The sequence below is a fragment of the Manis javanica genome, chromosome 13 (genome assembly GCF_040802235.1).
Source record: "Manis javanica isolate MJ-LG chromosome 13, MJ_LKY, whole genome shotgun sequence".
Classification (NCBI taxonomy): domain Eukaryota; kingdom Metazoa; phylum Chordata; class Mammalia; order Pholidota; family Manidae; genus Manis; species Manis javanica.
The window spans coordinates 68,075,313-68,099,457 of record NC_133168.1 but is presented as its reverse complement, the minus strand read 5'-3'; the positions used below and the strand labels follow the sequence as shown (position 1 = coordinate 68,099,457).

The 24,145-nt window shown below is 37.9% G+C and overlaps 1 protein-coding gene across 13 annotated transcripts in view; it reads left to right on the top strand.

The window, feature by feature from the left end:
- SYNE1 (spectrin repeat containing nuclear envelope protein 1) overlaps positions 1-24,145 on the top strand; it is a 418,491-nt gene that overhangs the window by 222,895 nt on the left and 171,451 nt on the right. For all 13 annotated transcript variants that reach the window (XM_073219768.1, XM_073219776.1, XM_073219775.1 and 10 more), the window contains 12 exons: positions 543-686; positions 1,491-1,655; positions 4,900-5,217; positions 5,954-6,109; positions 6,265-6,435; positions 7,049-7,375; positions 8,514-8,666; positions 8,961-9,128; positions 10,939-11,115; positions 13,868-14,014; positions 15,162-15,287; positions 16,623-16,799. In XM_073219768.1, the coding sequence (XP_073075869.1) occupies positions 543-686; positions 1,491-1,655; positions 4,900-5,217; positions 5,954-6,109; positions 6,265-6,435; positions 7,049-7,375; positions 8,514-8,666; positions 8,961-9,128; positions 10,939-11,115; positions 13,868-14,014; positions 15,162-15,287; positions 16,623-16,799 (2,229 nt within the window). The remainder of the gene's footprint in view (positions 1-542; positions 687-1,490; positions 1,656-4,899; positions 5,218-5,953; positions 6,110-6,264; positions 6,436-7,048; positions 7,376-8,513; positions 8,667-8,960; positions 9,129-10,938; positions 11,116-13,867; positions 14,015-15,161; positions 15,288-16,622; positions 16,800-24,145) is intronic.

The window sequence follows — 24,145 nt, the reverse complement described above, 5'->3', positions numbered from 1 at the left end:
GGAGTATGGAAAAGGACAAGGAAGTCTGCCTATTGCAAAAGTCCAAGCAAAAGATGATAGCGGCCTGGGCTTGAGAGTTTGCGAGAGATATGCAGATAAATGAGACATAATGAGCGGGCAGAGCTAACAAGATTTCCTCATGGATGGAGTGACGGAAAGTAGGGAGAAAGGGGGACTCAGTGTTCTGAATTGACCATCTGTGTGGAAAGTAGTGAAGTTTATTGTTTGGAAAGAGACTGAAAGAGAAGACAGTGGGAACTGGGGAAGAACAGTAATAGAGGGGAAATCAGGACAAATTAAGTTTGAGATGCCCAAGTCAATTGAAATCAGTATCTCCAAGAAAGTTCTGGGCCAGATACCGTGCACACGCGCACACACACACACACACACACACACACACACACACACATGCGTCTATCTATCAAATAGGTAACCTAAGTCACTTGTCAACTATAGTTAAATTATCTTAATTTCAGCAGTATCATTATATGATGGTTTACTTGGTAACTCCTTCATTTTATTTTATTTTAAATGTTCTCTAGTTGTTAAGTGAAGAAGTGCTGAGTCACAGCAGCTTGCTGGAGACCATTGAAGTCAAAGGGACTGGTATGACAGAGCACTATGTCACCCAGTTGGAATTCCAGGATCTACAGGAGCGATACAGAGCGATCAAAGAGAGGGCCACGGTATGGCTAACTGTGTTCCATGCACACTCACCAAAATAGGAGTATTTTGGAGCTACGCAATTTGAAGATTCATTTATTTCTAGGAATGATAAACTTGTGAAAGCAAAACAAAATAGGCAAAATAAATTTTAAAACATACCACCAGCAAAACCAAACAAAAACCTTCAAATACAAATTGTTAGTACATGAAAGTTACAGAAGGAAAATAATTGTCAACTAAAAATTTTTAGAAATTTACCAATTAAAGAAAAATTTTGGACAGGTTCATAAACAAGATTCATAAGTGCCTGAATATATCTGGTGATGAGAGTTTTTTGAAGCAGGAGATGCCCATAATATTTATTATTCTTCATGAAGGCCTCATAAAGAAAATAAAAATAGCTTTTCAGGCACATCTTACTTTATTAGACAAAGTACATGGAAAATTAAATCCACAGTGATTTCTAATCCTTAGTTAAGGTACAATATAAGAATTTAAGTTTTCTTCATTAGCAAAAGTATATTTTTATGACAAGTCAAGCTAATTCGTTTTTGGGTTTTTTGGCATGTCATGTTACATTTCACAAAGAATTCAGAAATCAGGTTAAGTCAACAAAATAATATTTAAGACCCCTTTTAATCCTGATACTATGTTTGTATATTTTTTACATAAATATTAAAGCTTCATTCTTCTAAGATATCACTCAGAATCCAGTGATTTAATAACTATGCTTCTGTGAAATTCCAAAAACGATTTCTTACAGCACATTGACACTGCACGTAGTAATGTATTCCTGTCTGAATCATCTTACATGTTAACCATAGGAAGCAGTAACCAAGTCTGAAAAACTAGTCCGCCTGCACCAAGAGTATCAGAGAGACCTAAAAGCGTTTGAAGTTTGGCTGCAACAAGAAGAAGAAAAACTTGACCAATACTCAGTTCTTGAAGGTGATGCCCACACTCATGAGACAACATTACGGAACCTTCAGGTAAAGTCTATTTCGTCTTAAAACAAAGGAATTTTCCTGCTGAATATGCAATTACTTTACTATTTTAAGCAATGGTAAGCTAGTATGACATTGAGTCCCACAAAGTGGTCCTAACCTATTAAGCAAAACCCTAGTAAGGTCTGATCTCCAGCATTCCGGGGCCTCAGTAGAAGATGCTATTTGAGATTGAGCATTTTAAGTGATTTAGACTGAGCAGGTCTGGGACCTGGGGAATTTGTTCAGCTACTACAGGGGCCTTGGACAGGAGTGATTAGAGGTCTGTCGACTGGTTCCTTTGCCTATTGCTCCCTACAGGATCGAGTTAGAGGTAGGACCTAGCAGCAGGAGTCCGTAGAGTGGCACATTCCTCAAAATCAAACTGGTGGCACCATCTTGGGCCATCCAGCTGCAGCCAAAACCTTCCCCGTTGCTGAGGACACAGATCGGGGTGGAGACCAGAAGAAGGAATGAGAGGAGTGCTGCAGGGCAAGACAGCAGACCTAGCGGGGAAAGGGGTCCTAACCCGTTTACTTATTTACTCATACATCGTTTATTGACTACCTAATGCTGTGCAGACACTTGGCGAGCTCCTGTAGGTAAAGATGATTAAAATATTCTTCCTGACTTCAAGGAACTTCCAGTTTAGTGAGAAATGCAGACCCATACATAGATCATTAGAAATAATAAAATAAGAACAACGATAGACTAGTGCAGGAGATCTTAGGAGAGCATTAAAGAGAGCTCCTGAATCTTGCCTAGAGAAGTAGGTTGGGGTCAAGGGGAAACACCACAAGGGGCCAGCAGGTACACATTGTAGAGAGGGAAAAGGCCAACAGGACAACAACCCTGTGTCCCACCAGCTGTGTGTTAGAATTTACTCACATGCTTTCAGCTCTGCTTAGAGTTGGTTCAGGATCGGGCAGAAGGTACCTACAGCTTGTGCAAATTAAAAATATATATATATTTTTGGCTATTGAGTTAAGTCCTGGGGAGTGTTGTATAACGGCAAAGTTGGGATTCAGAAATTTGGACTCCAACACTTGGAGGAACCTGACACTGAGTGAGTTTAGGCAAGAGAGAACCTCTCTCACTCAGTTTCCTCACAGAGTTATCATGGGGAAGGATTGGTGGGAGGGAATCTCATTTAAATAATGGTCCATTCATGAAATAAATGTAGAGTAAAAGTTAGAAGGGTCCTAATTTCATTAGCTTGTTTAAAAATCTCAACCATTCTGTTTTAAAATAGTAGGGTGCTCTGATCTGCTGTGTATAGCCATTGTAATTTATTTTTGTGGAGTTGCCTTTGTTTTTGCTAAATAACCCCTCTTCAGCATGTCACTCCAGACACGCTTGGCAAGCAAATGCCGAGCTCTCCAGACTTATGAATGGGAACTGGGCCAATAAGTTACATGTCACCAGCAGATGTTTCTCTTGTTTTGGTCAGAAGAACTTGTGTCACTTCAGCCCCTGGTAGTGTGGCTTGAGCTCAAACCTTTCGTTTTGCTGCGCATCAATTCTTGCATGGTCTTATTTTGAGTCACCACAAGTGTTAAAAAGGAAGTGGGATGCTAGTAGCAAAACAGGTAGTGGAGAATTGGTGTGTTCCAACCGCATGGCAGACATCTTTAGCGTCCTGATGTCCTGTACAGCTCACCGTGGTGTGGGGATCAGCCAGTCATGTGGACCATGCTCACAAATTATTTTGTATAAACTGAGGGCCCAATCTGGGTCATAGAATATATAGATTTTTTTAAAATATTGAGTCATATTTTCCCCTCCAGAACAAATACTTGAACTATGGGCTATATAAGAATTTATCTAACACAGTAATGATTTGTATCACGGAGAAAACTGTTATAAAATATGGAAAGGGTGATATTTTGGCAAGATTGATGAATTTGAGCAAGGGTCAGTACACTACAGCCTATGGCCATAATCCCTGTATTTTAAATAAAGTATTATTAGAACACAGCCACACCCATTCATTTATGTATTGCCTGTGGGTACTTTAGTGCTACAGGGGCCAAGTTAAGTGATTGCAGCAGAGACTGTATGACTCACAAAGTCTAAATATTTATTATTGGGTCCTTCACAGAAAATGTTTGCCAAGCCTGAATTAGAAAAAATATGTACAAAGTTAACATTTAAAAAAGTTAAGAATTTGGAATAAAAGTTCTGTGTGTAGCCATTTTAATTAATATTTTACTATATATATTGTTCTTTTCCAAGCAAAACATTCATGTTACAATACTCTCAGAGTGGCATCAGAACTGAGGAAAAATGTATCCACTTGTTTGAACCATATGAGATTGCTATCTTTGTAGATAAAAATGGTCAGACATCAACAATTCCAAATAGTTTGAACTAATATTAAACATTTCAAAATAGTACTGTGACTAAGTATGTTGGTACTTTTAATTTTCTTGGTAGGTGAGATTTGACCTGGTTTCTTTCATCTTTAAATTATCAGATCATGTAACAGTGTGGATTTTTTGAACATTAGAAATACAAGGATGTAATATTATTCTGCCGACATCCTAAAGGATATAAGAGTTTTTTGTTAAATAAAGAATAGTTAATCCTCTTCAAGATTTGATTCATACCTCATTGTAGGGTAAATCCTTGGGGCTTTGGTGGAGGAAAGCGTGTTTGCACCCGAGAGTACCTAGTGGGCAGGTGTGATGATTCAGCCTCCCAGGTTTGTATGCCCTGTGCCCTCCAAAAGTTAAGGCCAGCTTTTCTTGGCCATCACATCCTCTAGAGCAGCTTTGGCAAAGAATCCCCCCATAGCAAAAGGGGACCCATTGTTCCTTTCTTAACCACAGGTGCAGTATACTATCCAATGTCAAAGTAAGATTAGACTCTTTGAGCAGATTATGAGCCACAAAAGCCCATGTTATTCTTTTAAACATTAAGAAAGAAAAGAAAACTTTAACCACAACTGTTTTTGCCTGTAAGCTGAAAAGTTAAATTTCAGAAACTGTTACTAAGATGATTGAGACAAATATTGGCATGTGTGTGTTTGTGTGCATTTTGATTCTTTTACTAGAAATAGTTCCAAATATTTCTCCTGCCTTAAGAAACAACATTCAGTGTTAGGTACACAATTTTTGTATAAGATGGAATAAAATCATTCTTTTCTAATGTGAAGTTTAAGTAGGCATCGTTGGCTTAGATGAGATGGGATAACCTGTGCAGGTATAAAATACAAGTGAGATGTGACCACCCTACCTTTCCCCTGCAGGAGCTCCAAGTGCACTGTGCAGAGGGGCAGGTACTGCTGAATTCAGTGCTGCACACCAGAGAGGAAGTAATCCCATCAGGCATCCCCCAGACGGAGGATCGGGCTTTAGAGTCTCTCCGGCAGGACTGGCAGGCTTACCAGCAGAGACTGTCTGAGACCCGAACTCAGGTCAATAATGTAGTCAACAAATTGAGGCTGATGGAACAAAAGTTTCAGCAAGTAGACGAGTGGCTAAAAGCACTGGAGGAGAAAGTGATTCTCAGGACTGGACGGCAGTCTAACCGGGCAACCAAAGAGATACAATTACATCAGCTGAAGGTACAACCTAGTGTAATTCCTGAGCTTGTCAAAGTAGCAGTGATCTTGTGTAGTTTTTTTTTCAATAAAATATTTAGTAACTTTTTGCCCTGGGTATAGATTTTGCAAAATCTCTTTCTGCTTGCAAATAAATTTGACATAAATTACAATGGAGCACTCAGTTCTAACAGCAATTCTTTAATAGAATCCTAAATTCATCTTCAATAAAATTTCATTGAAATATTTTATATTTTCTTCCATTGCCTATTACCTTGCTTTGTAAAGATACATGAATGCCAGTATTGCAATCATTTATGTTTAAGCGTCCAATTTAAAATTGATCTAACATAGTGCATTGAAATAATACTTGATAATTAGTTTTACTCTATATTTTTATGCATATTCAGTGCATATGATCAAAATAATGCTTAGACTTTTGGATTTCTTTTCATTATTCATCTAGTTTAAAATGTATCAAAGGACAACAGAAGATATGAGCATTTATGCCACTGTCTTTTTAAAAATTTTTGAGCTGAAGTGTAACATATACAGAAAAACACTGAAACTCATTTAGAATGCAGTTCTTATCATGTTATTGTAATATAATTTTTCATAAATGTTATGTATGACACATTTTCAGAATTATATTTCTAAACATGCACTGAAATCATTTCCTGTTGAAATAATCTATGGGTATTTGTCTTACTCAAGAATGCCTAAGACTGAATCTGTCCCTGCCATATTTGCATCATTTCAGAAGTGGCACGAAGAAATCACCACATATAAAGATGAAGTTGAGGACGTGGGAGCCAGAGCGCAGGAGATCCTGGACGAGAACCACGTAAGCAGCCGAATGGGCTGCCAGGCCACCCAGCTGACTTCCAGATACCAGGCCCTTCTTCTCCAAGTGCTGGTGAGTGAGCCACCAGCTACCCGTTACAGGCCAGCATACTTCACAAGCCAGAATGTTCTTCCTGTCATTAGCTTCCAGTGAAGATAGAATTTTATCAAGAAAGGCACTGGCAGAGGTCCTTCATTCTCTGCTCAATTTTTCTTTTTCTTTCAAAGGAACAAATAAAATTCCTGGAGGAAGAGATTCAGAGTTTGGAAGAATCAGAATTATCCCTCAGTTCCTATTCTGACTGGTATGGCTCTACACATAAAAACTTCAAGAATCTGGCTACCAAAATTGATAAAGTTGATAAAGCGATGATGGGGAAAAAAATGAAGATGTTGGAGGTAGGCACGCGTCCGTCAGACTTGTCTGTCCCCTGGCCTCGCTTCTTGACTGAGCTTCTCTGTTCGCCCATGTAGGTGCTGGGATCCCATGGGCTCAGCCCCACCTGGTGTGGTCAGTGGTCCTTGGCTCATCATTTCACTCTGAATGCCAAGTTGTGATTTCTTCAAGGCCAAAAGTTGGCTTTCATTTATTTCTGATGTGATGTCATGTGAACGACTTAAACATCACTGCTTCCATAATTCTAACTAAATTCCAGTTTGACACTTAAATATTAAGAGAAAAAAGATTATTTCAAACTCTCATGGCACTGTGAAATAACAGAGTTTTTACTCTGAGCTTTAGGAATACTGCTAAGAATGAGATAAACGCCAGGTTGTTCCTAAGTCGCTGATTTGGAAATGATGTATTGGTCAAGACTTTGTAAAGTTTATATTGGAGTAAAGAAAAGAGGATTCCCAATGCTTGTTAAGTCAAATCTGTTATAAATTTCAAAACCATAATTTAAAGGAAAATGGATGCACTTGAGAATTAATTGGACTTGAAAGCCTTTATTTTCAAAGGAAAGAAATAATACTAATTTTGCTCTTGTCCCCCACTCACTGCCTTTCTCAGGGCTTACTGAAAGACATGGAGAAAGGCCATGGTCTGCTAAAATCGGCCCGAGAGAAAGGAGACAGGGCTCTTAAATACTTGGAGGATGGCGAGGCAGAGACATTAAGAAAAGAGATCCGTGACCACGTGGAGCAGCTGAAGGAGCTGACCAGCACTGTCCGGAAAGAGCACGTGACTCTGGAAAAAGGCCTTCATTTAGCAAAGGAATTCTCAGATAAATATAAAGCACTAGCTCAGTGGATGGCAGAGTACCAAGAACTCCTACACATTCCTGAGGAACCCAAAATGGAATTATATGAGAAGAAAGCCCAGTTATCTAAATACAAGGTGATGTGCTGTTACTCACTGACAAATGCAGGAAGTCATGTGGGGAGTGAATGGGAGGGACATGATCCGTGGTGTGTGTCACTTCCTGGGCACTGAAACATCCTTAGTATGTGTGACGTCTGCTCTCCTGGGAGTGAACGATGTAGATGTGTTTGGCTAAATACACTGTGTCCAACTTATTTTTCCATTCAGGAATCATATTTGTCTGATATTCAAAGTGTGTATCAGTAAATGGAATCTATTTTGACAGTAAGGTCCAGGTCTATGGATCCTCCAAATAAATCTTCCTGATGTCAGGATCTCACACCTACAGGTTTTATCTGTTTCATATAGTCTCCCCTTCATCTTTTGGTACCTAAGGCCTGCATGCTGACCTATAGTGAATTGAAAATGAGATACTATATTTATAAGAAAATAAATTCTAATTCACCAACTATAGCTAAACCCATTAGAAATTAATTTTGAAAGAATAAATGATTACCTGGATATAGCTGTATATGATACAGATATATCATCTCAAATATTTTGAAACAGTTTTCAAAGCTTATATGTGGAATAATTTTTGCTCAAAATTTGACCTGAAGGATTGAGCGATAGTCTTTAAGAATTGCAGTTGATACCTCATCTCAAAGCTTTTTCTATCAAAAACTTTGGTCCCCTCCAGCCAGTATGTCGATTCCTATCCTTGGGTCCTGTGCCAAGCTTGATAGTCTGTCTTTGAAGGTGCCACATAAGAATCACAACCATCCAGCACAAATGAACTCAAATCAAAGATAGTGCCCCACTCCTATCATTTTGTGTTGAGGTTTTTTTTTTTCCTCTCTGCTGAATGGCATGAGGTGGATGCCAAAAATATGAACTATGTTAAATTTAGCCAAATATCATTCTTTTTCATATTTCTCATTCCACCTTCCATAAGAAGGTCTAGTTGATGTGTTTCTTTTAGTCTGTATTGAAAAACTGTATTAGCCATTAAAAATCACCCTCTTTCTTTAATATTTTAATTATTCACTTCTAAAATATGTATGAGATCTTTGAGATAGAATCCTGTATCATTTCATACATGCCCCAGGTATAGGTATACATTCATCTTGATCACATAGATGAGTTGGCTTTTTTTTTTCTTTCCTAATTCAAGTCACTTCAACAAATGGTACTGTCCTATGAACCATCAGTAAAATCAGTGAGAGAGAAAGGTGAAGCTCTTTTGGAATTGGTGCAGGATATCGCTTTAAAGGACAAAATAGATAAACTTCAAAGTGATTACCAGGACCTCTGTGGGGCAGGAAAGGTAAGGAGAGATCAGAAATCCAATAAAACTGTGTTGACTTCCCAGAAAGGGGGTCCTGCCTCCTTTTCATCTGCCAGGAAGTTTTTAAAGGGTTGGTATGAGTATTTTTCCTTTTACTCAGATGGGCATTTTAAGTGGCGTAATGACTCTCTCTGTTTTCTCTGTTCCTGGTAATTTTCCGATATATAAAACTGTACCTATCCTATGAGCTGCAGTGGGTTTTTCAAAATATGAAACAGTTTTGAGTAGATTTTTGTCTTGAAAGTCACCTCTCATGGGTGCCTAACTTCACAGGAGCATGTCTGCAGTCTCCAGGCAAAAGTCAAAGACCATGAAGATTACAACAGTGAGCTCCAAGAAGTAGAAAAGTGGCTACTGCAGATGTCAGGCAGGCTGGTGGCGCCCGACCTCGTGGAGACAAGCAGTCTAGAGACGATCACCCAGCAGCTTGCCCACCACAAGGTATGGCTGAGGTCGCTAGCTTGCTGAAGAAGACAGGGTGGTCTACCCGCCATGCCTTTGCACGTGTGTGCATGTGTGCGTGCACACCTCTCTCAGTCATAATGACTGCACTTGAGGAGTCAGACCCAACTCTTGAGAATGTCTGAGAATTGAGAACAGTTGGGTTCAATATTTAAGTAAAGTAACAACAGTTGAATCCTGGCTTTCAACTGCTGAACACATCGTAACATTTTTCTCAGCCAGTAGTTTTTTTATTACAGAATTTAATTTTTAGGGAGTAATTTATCAAAGAAAGAGATTATCTTTATTTTAGAAAAGTGCAGTCAGAAATGGGATACAGGAACAATAATAAGCAAGTCTGGGTTCTGGCAGACTGTCCTTCCTGGGTGGGGGAATGAGCCTCTCTGAGCTTCTCCCTTTTGCTCACCTGTAAGGGTGGTGATGCCAACCGGTCACAGAGCTGTGAGGTCATCAGAGAAGATGACGTATGTGACAGCAATGTTTATACCACTAAGTAGGGTACAGATACAAGGTGTTCTTATCCTTATTAATATATATATATATTTTTTTTACATATGCCAGATGATAGATAGTCATATGGTCACAATTTTATGGAGCAATTTTGGTGACCTTCATGGGAACCTGAAGTTGGTCGTGACATGGTCATTATCTAGTAGTGTGTTTTAGGAATGCCAATTACCCTCTCTGGTCTTCAGGATTCCTATCTGTAGAAGAAAACTTTATTTTGCAAATAGGAGCAAAAAAGGAGCTACATCGTGCAGTATGTTAGGCACGGAGGAAATACCCTCACTAACCTCATGATGCAGTGACTCTACACCAACTCAAAGACAAAACCATCCTTCTCAGTGCAGTGACTGTAACCTCTAACCCAGCACCGTTGGGAAAAGTGGTGGGCCTGGGCTGCTGAGGAACTTCAGAGTTTCCTTAGATACACTGATGTTTCACCCCATAAAACCTGCTGTTGGAGTGTGTCCCTTGTCATTAGGACTGCATAGCCCTAAGGAAATTAGAACCTGATTTGAAAAAGTTGGTCCTTTTCTTGAAGTGATCTACGAGAATGCTCATAGATCACTAGTGAATCACTAGTGAACACATGTGGGGATGGTGGTATGTGTGAGCCGAAGTCCCACAGAGCTGGTCCAAAGCCTGGGCCTCTGCCACTTCTGAGTTGTGCAACTCTGAGCATGTTATGTAACCTCTCTGTGCTTCAGTCTCCTCATCTGTAAGATAATGGTAATAATATACACTTACCAAGGCTTAAATATAGTTTCTGATGCTTTTAAGTGGGAAGTGGTAAATGTTTTCATTATAAATATTATTAGATGTAAATTAGACATTATATAAATTAATACTTAGAACTACATCATTACATAAACCAGATATTGTAATTAGGTAAATTAGATATTAGTACATTAGATTAAATAGTAATAATAAGATTATTTTAGATACAAATTACACCAAAATTTTTATTTGTAGAGCTGAAAAATACGTGAACATGCTTTTTGCTGGTAATAATACCATAGAGCAAGTATCTAATTGAGATCAACCATGAATTCACTCTACTCTTAAAGTTTACTTTATCCTCTCTATATAATTTATTCCATTAAACTCATTAGCTCTTCCCTTTAGAGTATCCCTGAAAACATGCATTTTTTTCATTTGTTAATATGACATATAAGACAAATTGTGAAGCTCTTCCAGAACGTCATAAAACAGTATAATTATCAGATGTTCTGTTTGATAAATAGGTTATTTAAAAACTGAAAATGTATTTCTTTCATTTTTGTAGGCAATGATGGAGGAAATTGCTGGTTTTGAAGACCGTTTGAACAACCTTAAAAGTCAAGGTGACAATTTGATCAGCCAGTGTGCAGACCACCTTCAAGCAAAACTTAAACAAAACGTGCATGCCCATCTGCAGGGCACAATGGATAGTTACTCAGCCATCTGCAGTACAGCTCAGAGGGTGAGTACCACTGCAATGTTTTAGAATGACCCACGAATTAAGGAGAAAGGCTGCTCATTGGTTTTAAAAAATAGCTTTGATACTTCAGTCTTTGAGACAGTTTTAATATATGTCCAGACAGGAAATAGGAGGATAGATTTCATACTCTCTATGTTACTCACAGAACTAACATCATTCATTTGATTGATGTGGTAAAGCACTGAATTTCAGACACTTCATTTTGCCCATCCCTTTATTCTATGATTATAAATTTTTTGTTTTTATTTGTACACCATCAATACTTCTTTCTAAATTGCCATTTATCTTATGACACTAAAACAAACATTCTGTAATTTTCATAATTATATTCTTTTTGACTATGCAGCCTAGGTTCTACTCTAATTCAGTAGTTTTATATGTTCATATAGAAATTGAATAAAGGAATAAGTGCCAATTTTGTGTTACACTCTAATGGGTACACTTTCAGTAAAATGGAATACTTAATGTTTAGAAATAAGTCTAAGAGAGGTAAGAATCATACTTTTAACAAAAATTAAGTAAAATAAGTGAATTTTTTTAAATTGAAGTATAGCTGATATACCATCTTATATTAGTTTCAAGTATAGAACATAGTCATTCAATAGTTACCCACATTATTAAAACCTTCCCCCAACTAGTGCATTTACTATTTGCCAACATAAAAAGATATTACAGAGTCACTGGCTATATTCTCCACGCTGTACAACTTATCCCTGTGACCAACTTAATTATGTTTGAAAATTTTGTGCCCCTTTGTCCACCTCACACTCCCCACTCAACTACTCCAACCCCTCCTCCATGGTAACCACCAGTCACTTCTCAGTGTCTCTGAGTCTACTGCTATTTTGTTGATTTTGTTTCATTTTGTTTTTTGATTCCACAAATAGGTGAAATTATGGCATTTGTCTTTCTCTCCTGACTTTATTTCACTTAGCATAATACCCTCTAGAACCATCCATGTTGTTGCAAATGGCAGGCTTTCTTTCTTTTATTATGGCTGAGTAATACTCCATTGTACATATGTACCACATCTTTATCCTTTCATCTATTGATGGAAACTTTGGTTGCTTCCATATCTTGGCTATTGTAAATAATGCAGCAATAAACATAGGGGTGCACATATTTTTTCTAATCAGGGATTTCATTTTCTATGGATAAAGTCCTAGAGGTGGAATTAATGGGTTGTATTGTATTTCTGTTTTTAGCTTTTTGAGAAACCTCCATGGTGCTTTTCAGATTAGCTGGACCAACTGACATTCCCACCAACAGTGTAGGAGGGTTCCCTTTTCTCCACGTCTTCACCAACATTTATTATTTTTTATCTTTTGGATAGTGGCCATTCTAACTGGTGTGAGGTGATATCTCATTGTGGTTTTGATTTGCATTTCCCTGATGATAAGCAATGTGGAGATCTTTTCATGTGCCTGTTGGCTATCTCTATTTCTTCCTTGGAGAAATGTCTTTTGAGATCCTCCACCCATTTTTTAATTGGGTTATTTGTTCTTTTGGTATTTAGGCATATGAGTTCTTTATACAGTTTGAATATTAACCCATTATCAGATAAATTGTTTACCAATATATTCTCCCATAGTGTAGATCACCATTTTGTTCTGCTGATGGTGTCCTTTGCTGTACAGAGCTTTTAGTTTGATGTAGTCCCCCTTGTTCATTTTTGTTTTTGTTTCCCTTGCCTGAGGAGATGTGTCTAGGAAAAAGTTTCTCATACTTCTATTCAAGAGATTTTTGCCTGTTTTCTTCTAAGAATTTTATGGTTTCATGTCTTACACTCAGGTCTTTCATCCATTTTGAGCTTACTTTTGTGTATGGAGTTAGACAGTGATCCAGTTTCATTTCTTGCACGTAGCTGTCCAGTTTTCCCAGCACTAGTTATTAAAGAGGCTGTTTTTCCCTCACTGTATATTCATGGCTCCTTTGTCATGTATTAATATCTGGGTTTATAAACTTTGTCATGGGTTTATATCTGGGCTCTCTATTCCATTCTACTGATCTTATGTATCTGTTCTTGTGCCAGTACCACAGTTTTTCAAGTACTGTAGCTTTGTAGTAGAGCTTGAAGTTAGGAAGCATAATACCCCTAATTTTGTTCTTTCTCAGCTTCACTTTGGCAGTTTGGGGTTTTTTGTGGTTCCACATGAATTTAAGAACTATTTGTTCTAGTTCATTGAAAAATGCTGCTGGTATTTTGATAGGGATTGCATAGAATCTCTATCAAACTCTCCCCTCCCCTGTTAAATTCAGGTCCAATTTGACCCTATCATTAAAGCAGAAGCATTTCAGTTAAATGAATATTAGCTATCTTTTCATGAGATGGTGTTTTATTTTTTGCTTTTAGTTCCTAGCTTAAACAACAATTGCAGTATTTGTACCATGGGCTGTGAAAGCTTTAATACTCTGATTTATGTTTGACAATTTTCTTCAAAGATTTTTGCATTCTAACACATTTCTACAGTTACATTAACCCCACCCATATTCTCTTCCCCTAATGAGGATATTACATTATAACATGTGGGTGGAGCAATGATAAACTGGAGATGGCCATTGAGCTTTGCAACATTTTGAAATTTATACCAAATCATTATATGTGAATAATGTGGGGTAGTCCTGCAGGAAAAATCCATTCAATGGACTTGACAACATGTTTCATTGGATTTCAGTGATCTTTATAAAAATATAAAACAGCTCTCATAACCATACCATGATTTTTTTGTCTCAGGTATACCAGAGTTTGGAACATGAACTTCAGAAGCATGTTAGCCGACAGGACACTCTGCAGCAGTGCCAGGCCTGGCTTTCTGCAGTCCAGTCAGATTTAAAGCCAAGCCCGAACCCACCGCTTAGCAGAGCAGAAGCTGTTAAGCAGGTAGGAGACTCCTGAAAGTTTATGTTACACTGTGATTCATTCAGACTATAAATGAAAATGTATTAAGTGCTGATTATGTACCTAACTGTGCCTGCTCCTGGTGATATAAGTATAAATAAAGTGTGATCTTGACTCCAGTTGAGCTCATGTTCTAAGCAGTAAGATAGATGCTCAGCCTGGTAGAATAGAGTGTGGCCCTGTAACCAAGAAAGCAACTCTCACACCCACACCTGGTGTGACCATGGGTAAATTACTCAATTGCTCTGAGCCTCGGTGTCCTAATATGTAAAATGATGATTGTAAGAATGTTTATATTGTAAGTTATGAAGAAATTCAATTATTATACCCAGTGTACATGATTTATAAACAGAAAAGCAATATTGGCTTCTCCAGAAAGTTTTTGGCACAAAACAAGGTGCTTAGTAAATATTGAATGAATAATGAATGAAATATTAATTATCATGTGAAAGGAACCTATTGCATATAAATTTGACATCCACATGCTTATAATTTTGCTGCTGAGATATAATAGAATATGAGAATATTTTTAAAAACTTTTGTACCAAGTAGTTTTTCTATGCAGTGTTAATCCTGTTGAAAAATAAATTTAAATTTACTTGCAAAGGTTATTGCTGCCAGTTATGAAGTAACTATATTACATAAATAATTCCATTTTCTTAATCTAAACTGATATTAAAATAATGTGCTTGTTCATTTAGTCCACACAGAGAATGTATCCAGTTAATTCATCCCCTGCAAGTATTGCATTCATGTAAAACTTAGCAGGCCCTAAGTGGTTGGCTGGTTTGGGTGTGTGACTGGAGAATTCCACCACTTACAACCTCAGATGGTGCGAGAGCAGAAAATCTAGAAAGACTGTAGAAGTTCCTTGGTTGGTCGCCTTTCCTGGACCACACAGAGTAATTAGAATGAAAAGAAGTTGGTGGACAAATGGATCCCTGCCAGGGTGTTTTGAATTCTTTCTGAGTCACTCATGTATGTCATTTACAATGATGGTGAAAAACTGAGCGAGCAAGATCATTTTGAACTTCCAACAAAATACTACAAATGGCACAAATATTTGCTATCTGAATGTAGCATGCATCTCTTTCACTCTGACAAGTGTGGGTTGTTTTTTTTTTTTCAGGTCAAACACTTCAGAGCTTTGCAGGAACAGGCAAGGACCTACTTAGATCTCCTTTGCTCCATGTGTGATTTGTCAAATTCTTCAGTAAAAAACACAGCAAAAGACATTCAACAAACAGAGCAGATGGTAAGAAGTTAAAAAATCACATCGGATCTGTCTGTTTTATTGTATTCTCTTGCTTGAATGTTAGAGGTGAAAGAAAATGTCTCCTTGGATTATTCTTGCTGTGATGCCTCTGCAGCCATTATAATAAACAGGTACTTGAATTTCAACTAAGTCAAAGAAACATAGGCACACACTGATAATGACCACAGAATTGGACCTGAAATATATTCTCCCATAGAACTGCTAATCTGTCACTTCTTTCCTCTTCTCTTTTCTCCTTAGTTACCATTCTCTCTTCCTCTTTTCCAATTTTCTACTAAATTTTTTTTTGGTCCTTTCCCTCTTTTTCTTTACATTAAACTTAATATGAATGGGATTCCTGATCCTCGCTTTATATTAGGGATGGCAAAGAGCACGCCTTCCATCATAACCCTTCTAATCAATGGCAGTAGCTGAGTGTGGCAGTAGCTTCAGAATCAGAAAGATTCTGAAGCCATCTTTGGCCCAGTTGAAAAAGGGCTGTGATGAGTTAATCTTCTGTACTTGTCTGCAGCAGACAGATGACAAGCAGAGAGACCACATGTTTGCCACTGCTGACTTAAATTCTTTAGTGCAACCGTTCAGGTATTTAAAAAAAAATTCATAAGAGTCAGTTTTGGTATTTAATTAACTAAACATTCACAGAATAGTAAAATGATCCAAGGAACTACAATAATGAAGAGATTAAAATAATGAAATAATAAATAACGTAGCTATTAAAATAATTAAAATAATGTAGGTTTTTCACCTTTATATTAGCAAAGCAAATCTGTCTTTAAATTTCTTTTTTACATGGATGATTTATTGAAATAAACTATTTCTAAATTTCTAAGGCCAGCTAAGGAAATCTAAAAATATATCCACAAGATGAATAACTCTGTATTTTATAAGAAGTATCAACAAATGTGCAGTGCAGAACAGTATAGTCTGTTCTGGTGACTGACTCCCTTGACCAAATAAATGACTCCAACAGGTGTGCCTACTAAAATGCCCAATGCGAAAACCAGTAGGATAGCTATTGACCTAATCAAAACTTCTAGATTGAAATAATATGGCATAAATTCTAGAAATTTAACATCTCTAGAAAACCTAAATATGAAAAGGAAATCTGCTTTTCTTGAAGCAAAGAAGGATTTTTAAAAAATTTATTATAGAATGAGTGAGGATGTGTGTATGTGTGTGTGCACATGTGCACATGCATGCATGTGCGTGTGTGTTGGCCTGTGTGGAGGGACATGCTGAGTAATTGCGTCTCTGATTCATTTCACATAAATGTTTCTATCTAATGTGCTGACTTTCGCCTTGTGTTCTCTCAAGATTGAACAGAGGCTTGCCCAGGCACAGAGCTTAACTCAGGGCTGGGAAGAGATCAAGCATCTGAAGGCTGAGCTTTGGATTTACCTCCAGGATGCCGATCAGCAACTGCAGAATATGAAGAGGAGGCCCTCCGAACTGGAGCCGAATGTCGCACAGAACATGGTTTCCCAAGTAAAGGTAGGAATTAAAGAGTCTCCAAAGGAGATAAAGGAGACCAAGATGGCGTATGTCAGTCAATCCTTAAGCATTAGTATGGCTACTTAACCAATAAGGAAGAATCACAACAACCAACAAAGGACAAATCAGAAAGTTAATATTCAGATATTTTCTTGGAGCTCCAACTGGCCATTTACATTGACAGACATTCTCTGTAGTATGTTTCTGAACAAAGCAGCTATAGATTAGCTGACAGAGCCAGAATTCTCTGCCACTAAACAAACACAAAGCCCTATTATTTATTAGCTTTTCATCGTAATATTGCTAACTCTATAGGGTTATAAATGTATCAATTAATTAAATATATATATATATTTTTTTGAGAGGGCATCTCTCATATTTATTGATCAAATGGTTGTAAACAACAATAAAATTCTGTATAGGGGGGTCAATGCTCAATGCACAATCATTAATCCATCTCAAGCCTAGTTCTCATCAGTCTCCAATCTTCTGAAGCATAACGAACAAGTTCTTACATAGTGAACGAATTCTTACATAGTGAATAAGTTCTTACATGGTGAACAGTACAGGGGCATTCATCACAGACACTTTTGGTTCTGATCACACATTATGAACTATAAACAATCAGGTCAAATATGAATATTTGTTTGATTTTTATACTTGATTTATATGTGGATCCCACATTTCTCCCTTTATTATTATTATTATTTTTATTTTTAATAAACTGCTGAAGTGGTAAGTAGATGCAAGATAAAGGTAGAAAACATAGTTTAGTGTTGTAAGAGAGCAATTGTAGATAATAGGTGTGTGCCTGTAGACTATGTGCTAATCCGAGCTAGACAAGGGCAATAAAACATCCACGGATGCAGAGGCTTCCTCTCAAAACAGGGGGGGAATGAGGTTCTAAGCTTCACCACTGTTGTTCCCCAATTTCTCACCTGATGGCCCCACTGCGACTGTGCCTGTCTTAGGTTGTTCCTCCCTTGAGGAATCTTACCCGTCTCTGGCTAACCAGTCATCTTCCGGGGCCATACAGGGAAATGTAAAGTTGGTAAGTGAGAGAGAAGCCATATTGTTTGAAAAGGTTAGCTTTTTACTTCTTTGCAGATTTATGCCCTGTGGCTTCTATGCCCAGCACTTGTCTCGAGGTATCTTTACCACCTGGAGGAATTATGATACTTGGTAAATTCGATATGAGGCATGAATTCTATTTAAGGGTTGTAATTAGGAAGGAAGAAGAAAAGCTATAGAGGTAGCATATGGAAGAAAATGTGGGAGGATTGATTATTTCTTTGACATATCTTCTTGTAGAGTACCTTAAGTATGTATAAGTTTTAAACTCCTAACTAACTTGCGCACACATATTAACATAATAGGAATACGGTGACATAAACAAAGCAAATCTATAATTACCAGCCATCTCCAGTGAAGCCAAGAAAACCATTTAGGCACCTTAGGCATTTGTGAAAATTAATCTATGATATGATGGATATTGTCCAACTGTACTTGAACAGTCTGAGAGAAATCAGACAAATTAAAGCAACCCATTTCTGGGATCTGTTCACATCCCATATGTTCTTTTAACCATAGATAGTCTATGGTCGTAAGATTTTGGAGCACTACAACTTGCACCCCTCCCAACTCCTGATTGATTTCCAACAGTACAGATCCAGTCAAATTCGTTGTCTCACTGTATGCACATGCCAGCCTAGACATCTCCCTCCTCATTCCAATGGCAAGTCCAGGAAACGGTGGGATGGACGCAGCTACAACCGCAGCATCGCCCGGATCCCTGTGGAGGCTTTTTGATGATCATCCTCTGGCACGAGTCCTCCAGAGAGTGCTGATGCCGGAAGCTCCTCCTCATATCGTATCTTAGTTCATTTTCTGGGTATCCAAGCTAGGCCTTGATCTTCTGCAAAGAAACAAACAGACCCTTTGCCCACACTTTGACATACCCTCTATACCACTGTGTAGAACTCATTGGAGGTCAGCACACAGGAACTGCTTTTTTTTTTTATTTTATTTATTTTATTTTTTTCATTAAGAGAAAGGAATATTATCAGAAAAGTGTATATCCATAGCCAATCATCTGACACCCTATAAGTGATCAAAATTTAGGATATTTAAAGCATGCATTAATCATTGATTTACACTTAGTTTTATCCTATCAGGGAGTAATCCCCCTTTTCTTTCTTTCTTTTTTTTTTTGTAATCTTTAATCTATACTTACATGAAGAATATTATGTTTACTAGGCTCTCCCCTATACCAGGTCTCCCCTATAAACCCCTTTACAGTCACTGTCCATCAGCATAGCAAAATGTTGTAGAATCACTACTTGTCTTCTCTGTCTTGTATAGCCCTCCCCTTTCTCCCACCCCCCATGCATGCTAATCTTAATACCCCTCTTCTTCTTCCCCCGCCTTATCCCTCCCTACCCACCCATCCTCCCCAGTCCCTTTCCCTTTGGTACCTGTTAGTCCATTCTTGGGTTCTGTGATTCTGCTGCTGTTTTGTTCCTTCAGTTTTTCCTTTGTTCTTATACTCCACACATGAGTGAAATCATTTGGTATTTCCCTTTCTCCACTTGGCTTATTTCACTGAGCATAATACCCTCCAGGTCCATCCATGTTGCTGCAAATGGTTGGATTTGCCCTCTTCTTATGGCTGTGTAGTATTCCATTGTGTATATGTACCACATCTTCTTTATCCATTCATCTATCGATGGACATTTAGGTTGCTTCCAATTCTTGGCTATTGTAAATAGTGCTGCGATAAACATAGGAGTGCATCTGTCTTTCTCAAACTTGATTGCTGCGTTCTTAGGGTAAATTCCTAGGAGTGGAATTCCTGGGTCAAATGGTAAGTCTGTTATGTACCTCCATACTGCTTTCCACAATGGTTGAACTAATTCACGTTCCCACCAGCAGTGTAGGAGGGTTCCCCTTTCTCCACAGCCTCTCCAACATTTGTTGTTGTTTGTCTTTTGGATGGCAGCCATCCTTACTGGTGTGAGGTGATACCTCATTGTAGTTTTAATTTACATTTCTCTGATAATTAGCGATGTGGAGCATCTTTTCATGTGTCTCTTGGCCATCTGTATTTCTTTTTTGGAGAACTGTCTGTTCAGTTCCTCTGCCCATTTTTTAATTGGGTTATTAGTTTTCTGTTTGTTGAGGTGTGTGAGCTCTTTATATATTCTGGACGTCAAGCCTTTAATGGATGTGTCATTTTCAAATATATTCTCCCATACTGTAGGGTTCCTTTTTGTTCTATTGATGGTGTCTTTCACTGTACAGAAGCTTTTCAGCTTAATGTAGTCCCACTTGCTCATTTTTGCTGTTGTTTTCCTTGCCCGGGGAGATGTGTTCAAGAAGAGGTCACTCATGTTTATGTCTAAGAGGTTTTTGCCTTTGTTTTTTTCCAAGAGTTTAATGGTTTCATGACTTACATTCAGGTCTTTGATCCATTTTGAGTTTGCTTTTGTATATGGGGTTAGACAATGATCCAGTTTCATTCTCCTACATGTAGCTGTCCAGTTTTGCCAGCACCATCTGTTGAAGAGACTGTCATTTCCCCATTGTATGTCCATGGCTCCTTTATCAAATATTAATTGACCATATATGTTTGGGTTAATTTCTGGAGTCTCTAATCTGTTCCACTGGTCTGTGGCTCTGTTCTTGTGCCAGTACCAAATTGTCTTGATTGCTATGGCTTTGTAGTAGAACTTGAAGTTGGGGAGTGAGATCCCCCCTACTTTATTCTTCTTTCTCAGGATTGCTTTGGCTATTCGGGGTCTTTGGTGTTTCCATATGAATTTTTGAATTATTTGTTCCAATTCATTGAAGAATGTTGCTGATAATTTGATAGGGATTGCATCAAATCTGTATATTGCTTTAGGCAGGATGGCCATTTTGACGATATTACTTCTTCCTAGCCATGAGCATGGGATGAGTTTCCATTTATTAGTGTCCCCTTTAATTTCTCTTAAGAGTGACTTGTAGTTTTGAGAGTATAAGTCTTTTACTTCTTTGGTTAGGTTTATTCCTAGGTATTTTATTTTTTTTGATGCAATTGTGAATGGAATTGTTTTCCTGATTTCTCTTTCTATTGATTCATTGTTAGTGTATAGGAAAGCTACAGATTTCTGTGTGTTAATTTTGTATCCTGCAACTTTGCTATATTCCGATATCAGTTCTAGTAGTTTTGGAGTGGAGTCTTTAGGGTTTTTTATGTACAGTATCATATCATCTGCAAATAGTGACAGTTTAACTTCTTCTTTACCAATCTGGATTCCTTGTATTTCTTTGTTTTGTCTGAATGCCGTGGCTAGGACCTCCCATACTATGTTAAATAACAGTGGGAAGAGTGGGCATCCCTGTCTGGTTCCCGATCTCAGAGGGAACGCTTTCAGCTTCTCGCTGTTCAGTATAATGCTGGCTGTGGGTTTATCATATATGGCCTTTATTATGTTGAGGTACTTGCCCTCTATTCCCATTTTGCTGAGAGTTTTTATCATGAATGGATGTTGAATTTTGTCAAATGCTTTTTCAGCATCTATGGAGATGATCATGTGGTTTTTGTCTTTCTTTTTGTTGATGTGGTGGATGATGTTGATGGATTTTCAAATGTTGTACCATCCTTGCATCCCTGGGTTGAATCCCACTTGGTCATGGTGTATGATCCTTTTGATATACTGTTGAATTCTGTTTGCTGATATTTTATTGAGTATTTTTACATCTACATTCATCAGGGATATTGGTCTGTAATTTTCTTTTTTGGTGGGGTCTTTGCCTGGTTTTGGTATTAGGGTGATGTTGGCTTCATAGAATGAGTTTGGGAGTATTCCCTCCTCTTCTATTTTGTGGAACACTTTAAGGAGAATGGGTATTATGCCTTCTCTGTGTGTCTGATAAAATTCCAAGGGAAATCCGTCCGACCCCGGGGTTTTGTTCTTGGGTAGTTTTTTGATTACCGTTTCAATTTCTTTGCTCATAATTGGTTTGTTTAACTTTTGTGTTTCTTCCTTACTCAGTCTTGGGAGGTTGTATTTTTCTAGGAAGTTGTCCATTTCTTCTAGGTTTTCCAGCTTGTTGGCATATAGGTTTTCATAGTAGTCTTTAATAATTCTTTGTATTTCTGTGGAGTCTGTCATGATTTTTCCATTCTCATTTCTGATTGTTGATTTGTGTTGATTCTCTTTTTCTCTTAATAAGTTTGGCTAGAGGCTTATCTATTTTGTTTATTTTCTCAAAGAACCAGCTCTTGGTTTCATTGATTTTTGCTATTGTTTTATTCTCAATTTTGTTTATTTCTTCTTTGATCTTTATTATGTCCCTCCTTCTGCTGACTTTAGGCTTCATTTGTTCTTCTTTTTCCAGTTTCGATAGTTGTGATGTTAGACGGTTCATTTGGGATGGTTCTTCCGTCTTCAGGTGTGCCTGGATTGCTATATACTTTCCTCTTAAGACTGCTTTCGCTGCGTCCCACAGAAGTTGGGGCTTAGTGTTGTTGTTGCCGTTTGTTTCTATATATTCCTTGATCTCTATTTTGATTTGTTCATTGATCCGTTGATTATTTAGAAGCATGTTTTTAAGCCTCCATGTGTTTGTGAGCCTTTTTGTTTTCTTTGTAGAATTTATTTCTACTTTTATACCTTTGTGGTCTGAAAAATTGGTTGGTGGAATTTCAATATTTTGGAATTTACTGAGGCTCTTTTTGTGAGCTAGTATGTGGTATATTCTGGAGAATGTTCCATGTGCACTTGAGAAGAATGTATATCCTGTTGCTTTTGGATGTAGAGTTCTATAGATGACTGTTAGGTCCATCTGTTCTAGTGTGTTGTTCAATGCCTCTGTGTCCTTACTTATTTTCTGCCCGGTGGATCTATCCTTTGGGGTGAGTGGTGTGTTGAAGTCTCCTAAGATGAATGCATTGCAGTCTATTTCCCTCTTTAGTTCTGTTAGTATTTGTTTCACAAATGCTGGTGCTCCTGTGTTGGGTGCATATATATTTAGAATGGTTATATCCTCTTGTTGGACTGAGCCCTTTATCATTATGTAGTGTCCTTCTTTATCTCTTGTTACTTTCTTTGTTTTGAAGTCTATTTTGTCTGATATTAGTACTGCAACCGCTGCTTTCTTCTCACTGTTGTTTGCCTGAAATATGTTTTTCCATCCTTTGACTTTTAGTCTATGCTTCTCTTTGGGTTTGAGGTGAGTTTCTTGTAAGCAGCATATAGATGGGTCTTGCTTTTTTATCCATTCTATTACTCTGTATCTTTTGATTGGTGCATTAAGTCCATTTACATTTAGGGTGACTATTGAGAGATATGTACTTATTGCCATTGCAGGCTTTAGATTCGTGGTTACCAAAGGTTCAAGGTTAGCTTCTTTAGTATCTTACTGCCTAACTTAGCTCACTTATTGAGCTGTTATATACACTGTCTGGAGATTTTTTTCTTCTCTCCCTTCTTATTCCTCCTCCTCCATTCTTCATATGTTGTATGTTTTGTTCTGTGCTCTTTTTAGGAGTGCTCCCATCTAGAGCTGTCCCTGTAAGTTGCCCTGTAGAGGTGGTTTGTGGGAAGCAAATTCCCTCAGCTTTTGCATGTCTGGGAATTGTTTAATCCTACCATCATATTTAAATAGTAGTCGTGGTGGATACAGTATCCTTGGTTCAAGGCCCTTCTGTTTCATTGCATTAAATATATCATGCCATTCTCTTCTGGCCTGTAGGGTTTCTGTCGAGAAGTCTGATGTTAGCCTGATGGGTTTTCCTTTATAGGTGACCTTTTTCTCTCTAGCTGCCTTTAAAACTCTTTCCTTGTCCTTGATCCTTGCCATTTTAATTACTATGTGTCTTGGTGTTGTCCTCCTTGGATCCTTTCTGTTGGTGGTTCTGTGTATTTCCATGGTCTATTCGATTATTTCCTCCCCCAGTTTGGGGAAGTTTTCAGCAATTATTTCTTCAAAGAGACTTTCTATCCCTTTTCCTCTTTCTTCTTCTTCTGGTACCCCTATAATACGAATATTATTCCTTTTGGATTGGTCACATAGTTCTCTTAGTGTTGTTTCGTTCCTAGAGATCCTTTTATCTCTCTCTATGTCAGCTTCTATACGTTCCTGTTCTCTGGCTTCTATTCCTTCAATGGCCTCTTGCATCTTATCCATTCTGCTTATAAATCCTTGCAGGGATTGTTTCACTTCTGTGATCTCCTTCCTGACATCTGTGATCTCCCTCCGGACTCCATCCCATTGCTCTTGCATTTTTCTCTGCATCTCATTCCATTGCTCTTGCATTTTTCTCTGCATCTCTGTCAGCATGTTCATGATTTTTATTTTGA